The sequence below is a fragment of the Microtus ochrogaster genome, chromosome 7, assembly GCF_000317375.1.
Source record: "Microtus ochrogaster isolate Prairie Vole_2 chromosome 7, MicOch1.0, whole genome shotgun sequence".
NCBI lineage: Eukaryota > Metazoa > Chordata > Mammalia > Rodentia > Cricetidae > Microtus > Microtus ochrogaster.
The window spans coordinates 53,834,912-53,843,167 of record NC_022014.1 but is presented as its reverse complement, the minus strand read 5'-3'; the positions used below and the strand labels follow the sequence as shown (position 1 = coordinate 53,843,167).

The 8,256-nt window shown below is 51.2% G+C and overlaps 1 protein-coding gene across 3 annotated transcripts in view; it reads right to left on the bottom strand.

The window, feature by feature from the left end:
• Positions 1-1,049: 1,049 nt before the first annotated feature.
• Positions 1,050-8,256, bottom strand: part of Sh3pxd2b (SH3 and PX domains 2B) — an 85,000-nt gene continuing 77,793 nt past the window's right edge. For all 3 annotated transcript variants that reach the window (XM_026780326.1, XM_026780327.1, XM_005350365.2), the window contains one exon: positions 1,050-6,838. In XM_026780326.1, the coding sequence (XP_026636127.1) occupies positions 5,294-6,838 (1,545 nt within the window). In that variant the 3' untranslated portion in view covers positions 1,050-5,293. The remainder of the gene's footprint in view (positions 6,839-8,256) is intronic.

Below are 8,256 nucleotides of genomic sequence, written 5' to 3'. Positions count from 1 at the left end.
CCAGTTCTCTGTAGCTCACAGAGAACCGCCTGCCTCTGCCTCCCGAGTGCTGGGATTAAAGGCGTGCGCCACCACCGCTCGGCCTACCATGACATTGTAAATGGTTAACACAGGCCCTGCAGCTGCAGAGCTTGTTCTGTGTGGCATTTCAAAACGTCTCCTAAACAAGGGGACTCTGATCGAATACATTTTGGAAACACTGGGTTAAATTTCATCAAGTATCTGATGCCTCTTTCTCCTCATTGCCCACTGCCAGTGCGTCCATGTGCCCAGGGGACATGGCAGAGTCCTTATGCAAGTTTACCTAAATAGAACTGGCTAGAGAACACTTCTCAGGTCAAGCTAAGAGGCAGATATCCCACAAACATACTTTGGTACACTTAAAGTTTATGAAAAACAGGAAGATGGAAGGGCCAAAGACTCTAGGACACAGGGGAGCAAATGCCCTTGGATTTCTTCCCAATACTGCCTTGTCTCTGTCTTCGAGAATAAACACCCCTTGTGAACAGAGAACCTGGGAGTCCTGTACTCAGTGATAGCTGCATGCTTCATTCTCCTGTACTTTTGCTCACCAGTAGGCAGTGTCAACAGGAGCAAGGCTCCCTGGCCAGGTCTCCTGCACTCTTGCTCACCAGAAGGCAGTGTCAACAGGAACAAGACTCCCCGGCCAGGTGACAGTTCAAATCTTTAGGCAGAACTGAACTGAGATACCTCACAGATATAAGGCTGCTTTCCCTTGTGTTTTTTGTTTGTTTGTTTTCGTTTTTGAAACAGGGTCTCAAACTCACAGAGTTCCATCTGCCTCTGCCTCCTGAGTGCTGGGATTAAAGCTGCGAATCACCACCACCAGGCTGGCTTTTGTTTTGCTTTCTTATTGCTATCACATTTAAAAGACTGAAGGTGTGCCAGGCCCAGGAAAGAGTAACTTCTGTTTCTGGGCAATGCTCAAACAGCTTGCATTTATTTCTAGTCTTCAGATGCAAAGACCTCAGGCCCAGACACCAGGGCAAGAAACCATGCATCTTCAGCCAAATGAAACCCATGAACATTCCACATTTACAATGAAGCTTGAAACCAGTCAAGCATTTTTTATTATTATTAAAAAAAAAACAAAAGTCTAATGGTATATAGTCTCTACATGCTACAGCTAGATGTTCACCCACTGCCCCCTCACATTAAAAACTCACAGGAAACAAAAGCCAAGACTAGGATCTGTCAGTCGGCCTAGGGGGTGTGAGAGGAGCTGAGAACCCAGGGGTCCCCAGCACCATCTATGGGTGGACACATACAATAGGTCACACTGCCCAGAGCCCACTGTTCCTGGAGGGATGCCAGAAGCAGCCTAGCTCCTCAGTGGCCCTGAAACAGGAACTGTGTATGGCTAAGGTGACCACAGTTTATCACACTCCCCCAGTAAGAGAGACGCTACTAATAATTACAGGGCACAAAGGCATTACGGGCATAATACAGACACCTCCGTTGCATTAGAATTGCTTATTGCTGTAGTAAGCCTGGTGGGGCACCTTTGCTCTGTAAAGCAGAGAAGTGAGAGTGAAGGCCACTGGCCACCAGGTCTGGTCTGTAGAAAGATGAAAGCTAAGCCCTCTTTCCGACTGGCTTATTGTGGAGAAGAAGATGGAGACAGGAAGGAAGATGGAACACTCACATGTGAGGGGCTTGGTACCTCAACTAGATAGCACCGGAAACCAGGTATCCCTGCCCAGAGCAGGAGGTCAGAAGGTGGCCCAAGAGCAGGCGACGAGTATGAACCATTGTCTTAACTCTGTAGTTCTGCTTGGGGTCAGGTCAGTCCAGCTGCTAGAACCCTAGCAAGTTAGGAGCTATTCTTCCAAGCAAAGGCAAGGCCTCACGCCTTGATGTAAATTCACTTCCTACCGATTCAGTCCACGCCCCTCTGAATCTTTGGTCTGCAGTAGGATGTGGCTGTCTTCAGTACACAGAAAAACCCTGAAGGCCAGTTTAGACAGCCAGGGAAGGGGTTGAGATTGCCATGCTATTCAAAGAAATGGCAAGGCTTCCCAAGGTGCAGACTATGTCAACACTGAAGAGCTTAATGGAAGGACAGGAGCAGAGCCACTGATTAATGTTCTTATCTGTGATGCTAGGATGGCGTGGGAGTCCCGTGAATGCGGGCCAGCGCTTTCCTGCTGCACCGCACCTCCAGTGGGCAGCTTTGAGAGGGTAGGGGCAGTTTCTTCCTCTCTCTCAGAGCAAGGTTTTGGTAATAAACACTGGACCATCCTTAAGTCTTGGGGAGATTTGGCACCTGTTCTTTACCGAGGCACATGTGCCCTCTACTTTCCACCCACCACCCAAGTCCCCAGTGGGTTCAGAAATAGTTTAAGGTCAAGCCGTAGAAATCTACTCTGTGGAGCAGCCCGGTGGCAGAGGCTGAAAATGACCGTGAACGCCTGGCATGGCTCTAGCCATTTCCTGGCAGGATATAAAGTAGCTGGAGCTCAGACCTCCCTCCCCTTGCCTGGGACTGGGGCCATGCTATAAACACAAGTGGCCAAGAGTAACTCTGGCCAGAAAATATCAGCAAAGTCTCATTTCAGCAAGCAACTGTTTTCAAGTCCAGGTCTCCAGAGGTCTTCACTACACTTGCTCTCAGACAGAAACAATGAAGTCATGGAGCCAGAGAGCAGGGGCCATCCACAGGGGCCATCCGGCAGGTGACCAATGTTTGGCCAGGAGAATACTGGGGTAACACCTAAATTCAGAAACTGGGTCACCGATTGCCTGCAAAGACTATACACATTTCTCTGCTGGTGGCCAGGATCTGGACAAGGCTGGATGTGCCAACACCCTCCACACCTTAACTTTCTCACTAAGTATTGGTGCTGATCCTTGATCACAGGGCTGATGTGCAGATTAGTTAAGGGGGTGGGGGGATGGACGGCGGCAGGTTTGTGTTGGTGATCTGGTCTGTGATTGGCCCATTGTTACCATGGAAGTTTTACAAGGCAGGGATGGAGGGAAGTCTGGCATAGGCTTCATCCCAGAGGAATGACTGGTTTTGCAGACCCGCTCACTTCCGGTTGACCAGAGCAATGACGACCACTGTGCCTGATGGAGCTTGTCCCAGGAATCTTCAGGCTGTGCGTGCGACCCATGAAAAGGACAGTGACCAGAGAATGCCCCTTGCACACCTGCAGTTCACATCAGCACAAGGCGAGGACAAAAGGCAGAATCTAGTACCTGCTGCAAAGGAGGGGCTGATAGACTACTTGAAAAGGTTACGGAGAGCCAAAATGCAAACAAGAAAAATAAAACAACACATAAAAACAAAACAACAACAATAATTAAAAAAAACCCTTTGCTTCTTCAAAGACCTGTAAAACAGCTTCGTGAAAGCTATTCAAGTGAAGGTGTCCTCAAAAAACAAAACAAAAGCTGGGAGACTTCATGCACAGTGGGGTGTGTGTAGCCTTAAGAAGTGCTAAGACTCACAGAGCCTCCCCTCTCCCTACCTGGAGCTTTCTCCTGACGCCCTGGCCAGTATTCTGGGGGTGGGGCTAAGCAGAGGAAGAGCATCCTGGTGCCACCATGGGTCAAAGGACAGCAGCCAGAGCCAGAAGGGCACAGAGAGGGGGCTGGGGAGGGTGCAGAAGAGATCTGCTTGCACAAAATCTTTGGCACTGCAGGTAAGATGCACACATCTCGGGAAAGGGGGTTTTGTGGTTCCTAAAGCACGGGTTAAAAAAAAAGGTGCATATGTGTGAGAGATTTCTGGGGGAGATGTAGAGCAGGACAGGGCGGCCTCTTCTGCAGGGTCTTCTGTTCTCTCCACCCCGCCCCTCTTTTAAAGGAACCCTGTTCATAGGTACAAGTTGTTCTGGGCCGGGAGTTAGAAATCTGAGTTGTTTTTAGCCCTGTAGTAGCTAAGCAGACCTCTTGAGGTCTCAGTTAAGTCTGTTAGTCAAAATAGGGATGGTCTACCCTGGGCTTCTCCCCGGGAAAGAATATTAAAAAAGCAAACTGCTTACTGGGAAGCCACGCCAGCCCGGGGGCGACTGCTCTACAGGAAGAAGCCACGCCTGCCCAGGCAAGAGTTGTGGCTACTGCTGCGCTGCTCAGTTTTCCACCACCCCAGCTGCTGGTCCTTAGTCACCAGAGCCCCCGTCAAACCACCGAGGGACACTGTCTCAGCCTTCTGTATTCTCCTTCCGCGCATGGGGTGCCAGCCTACAAGTTCTCTGCCGGCTACTAAGGATCCAGGGCATGCCCTGGCCTGGAGTAGCAGCTACAAGTCTAGGGTAGTCACTGCTGTCCCGACTTATACCATAAGGAGGTTCCCAGTCAACCCCTATTTCTTCCCTCACTGGCTTGTTCTTGCTGGGAGAAGGGTCCAGGCAAGCCTGAACTCAAACTCCCTCCTCCCTCCTCTTCCTAGCTAGTATGTCCTGGGGCCTGTAGAGCCCAGGTTTCCTCTTCTAGAAAATGGGTGTGATGGAATAGTGGGGGCTGGTTGAAGGTTTGGACGTGAAAGCAAAAAGCCAAGGACAGTTTGGCACCTACTGGGCGAAGAAGCTCTCACAGGCTGTGTGCCTTGTGAAGGCACCTTATTTAAACAAACTTGGAGACTCTTGTTTTAGGGACTGGGGGAGGTGGGCAGGAACTATAATTTAAGAGTCCTAGATGGACCAGAGGCTGCAGCGGTGGAGCATGCCCCATTAGGACTGATCACGGTCCAAGGCAGACAGGAGGTGGGATGACCAAGTAAATCTCCAGGACCACTCCAGGGCAGCTGCATCTGGTCAGGACTTAGAAACAGAAAGCCTGGAAACTGATTCCTTCAGGACGCAGTTCTTCCGGGACCAGGCATTCTGGGAACAGTGAACAAAGCCACTACTGGGCTTCTAGAAACACGGAGAAGTGAGTTGTCACAGACTATGTGGGCTGTCCCTCTGTGCCACCTCTGAGCACCGAGGTGCAGTCTGGAAGCTCTCCAGGTGACAGTCTCAGCCTTGGAGGTCTGAGAGTGTCACGGTCCAGCTCCTGGGTGACAATACCATTGACTAGGAGGGTGGGTACCACTATAGAGAAAGATGCTGATGTGGTTTCTACCTGGCTTTCTAGCCTTCTGGGGGAGCCACCACAGGAGAATCAGACCCCGGCAACAGAACATCATCGCACCAAGCATTCTGCATAGCACCCCAATGGCCTCCTTCCTTGAAACTGTGTGGAGACTGGCAAATTAAGATGCGTATTAAATACGTGGGAGAGGCCAGCAGGGACAGCGGGGTCTCTCTGGGCAGGGTGGGGGAAGCTAAGGTTTCTTCCGGAGGTAGTTGGAAGGAATCCAGCCTTCCCAGGAAGGAGCCCCGCTGAGGACCTGACAGAACCACCAGCCGCTGCTGCTCTTCTCCCGAACTTCAAACACTGTCCCTTCCTGGAAGCTGCTGGTGTCTTCATCTCCTTCAAAGTTGGCCACAGCCACATACAGTGAGTCCTTTGGGCCATCGGCATTGAGGAAGGGGGCTGCTTTCTCTCTGTTTTCTCCCACCTTGCCAGCTATGCGTGGCGCCAGCCCACCTTTGCCTCGCATGTCATCTTGGCCCACTGAGGAGTTAGAGAGGAAGGGTTTGGCTTTTGGAGGGACCAGGAGGGCCCGGCCTGGGACAGGAATGGCTCTGCTTTCATTGGCTTCACGCTGTGGCCCTTTGACCTCTGGGAGGGGCCTACAAGACAACGGAGATGAGGAGGTTTTCTTGGGGGGTGGGGGTCTCCGAGGTGGGACCACAGGTCTTTGCTGGGTGGCTTCTTGGCCAGGCACAGGCAAATTCTTAGGTGCAGGGTCTGTGGTCTTGGCTGGCCTGGGAGGGGCTCTGCAGGGTGACTCCTTTGGACTCAGTCCATCCTGCCGGCCAGACCTGTCCTGACCACGGCCAGGTCCCTCTACCGGAAGGAAGCTTCGGTTGAGGGCTGTGTCGTGACTCCCAGCAGCATGGTGGCTCTCCCCGTCTAATATAGCTTTTTCCTGGGACTTGGCAGGTCTGAGCTTGCTCCTGAGGTTATGTATGTCCACTTGATCTTCACTCTGAGCTGGCTCTGTCTTGGGGGAAGGAGTTGGTTTGGGCCTAACCTGAGGTCTAGACTTCAAGAACAGATTCTGGGGACTGGCTTCTGCCTTCTCCTCAGGCAGCTCAGCTTTGGACCTGGAGACAGGACGGAGGTTGGGCTTCTTCACTTCCTTGGCCAGCACCTTGTGACCACATTCGAGCCCCATGTCATTTTTTAGTGGGAACAACTTGCTTTTGTCAGGTTTGGGCTCTGGCTTCCTACTCTCCCGGGCTGGAGGAGCATGCTTGGCTGGAATCATTGGCAAAATCATGCCAGGGGGCTTGGGGGAGGAATTCCGGAGTGGCTCCAACTTTTGCCTCTCCCTCTCCAGCAGCTCCTCTTCAGATTTGATGATGGATTCTTTGCGTGGAGGGAGGCTGGGCTTCTCCTCCTGTGTGGGGTCTGAGATCTCCTCATAGCCTGCTGATGCAGACAGATCCGAAGATGCCTTTCTTGGGGCCTCCTTCCCCCCCTTCCAGTCCTTGGACCACAGCATCCCAGAGTCCATAGGACCATGTGGGGCCTCAGGCAGGGGTCTGGAGGGCCCCACTGCTTCTGGACCCTGGTTGTTCTCCATTGCGGCTGTGTCCCCAAGCCGGAGCTGAGTCATCTCGTGAGGCAGGGGAGCCAGAAAGTTGGGCCTTGAGGCACTGCTGGTCTTCTTGTACTTGTCAATGAAGGTTGCTGGGGCCCATCCCTCCTTATCGTCCATCTGAATGTACCACCAACCGCTTAAGCTCTTCTCAATCACCTAGGAGTGGAACAGGAAAGGTACTTAGTAGGTCTGAAGCCACATCCCGGGTGGGTCCACAATTTAGGAAAGAGCCTACATGAAACAGGTACCCCGAAAGCTGTATTCTGACTCTGCAAATTCTCCTACCAAGTCTACCTAGGCCAGCGTGTTGGCATGAATGAGAACGACCCCCATAGGCTCTCTATGCTTGAATACCTGGTCCCCAGTTGATGGAATAATTTGGGAAAGAATAGGAGGTGTGACCTTGTTGGAGAAAGTGTGTCAGTGGGGACGGGCTTTGAGGTTTCAAAAGACTTGTCTCTCCCTCCCTCTTTCTCTCTCTGCCTCTTGTTTGCAGATCAAGAAGGGAGCTCTTAGCTGTTCCTGCTGCTATGCCTTTGCTCCGCCACCATGGACTCTTAAAACCTCTGAGGTTGTAAACCCAACCAAATGCTTTATAAGTTACCTTGTTCATGGTGTTTTGTCACAGAAATAGAACATAGAGATAGAGATAGAAGCAGTTACGGACACTGTATCAGGACACCTCATTAAGGTGGGTTCTCATTTATATTGACTTTTGAGATGGGGGTATTGCCACATTGCCCAGTCTAGTTTCTAATTCTTGGCTTAAGCCACCATCCTGCCTTAGCCACTTGACCAGCTGGGATTAAAGGTGTACACTGCCATATCTATGAGGTTCTTGTCCACTTCTGGATTGTGACGAGGACCCTTTGAAAGATATGGCTGACGTGCCTTAGAAGGCACCTTTGGGGGAAGGGTACTGACTGACACCCAGCTCCTTTGCACCCTGGGCTTTCCCTTTCCCTTCTGTGAGGTGGGAAGCTACAGGGATCCATGCGTAGCTGCCAGTCAGCTTGGGAAGACAAGGCCATCAACACCATTTGCTGCCAAAGTACAAGGCAAAAGCCACAGAACGGGCAAACTACCCTTGATCCTGGCTTCTTTGGCTGAACACTAGAGACTAGAGGAGCTGGCATTTATAGCAGCTACGCCATATGAAAAATAGGAATCTTCAAACACAGGAATCACACTTAGGTCGATGATATACTATGCTTACATTAAGGGGACCAGAGGCCGGTGGGATAAAGGGAATTTTATCTCTTATCTCCAGCTCTCCCTCACGCCCATACCCACTGGACTGAATGGTGGGGAGAAATACTGATGTTATTTAAGATATGATGGTTCCTGTGTCTTTTTGATCTAGTATCATCTGAGTGAATTCTTGGGGAGATGAACAGTACACAGACTGTATGCAGTGGGCTGAAGTGTGCCCCCAAAGCTCTATGTACAGCATCCTCCTTCAGCACTCCAAATGTCCCTGCATCTGGATAGGACCTCTGAAGAGGTCACTGGGTGGAAATGGGTCCTAAGAGCAGGCTCTAGTTACCTAAACTGATGTCTTCCAAGGAAGAGAT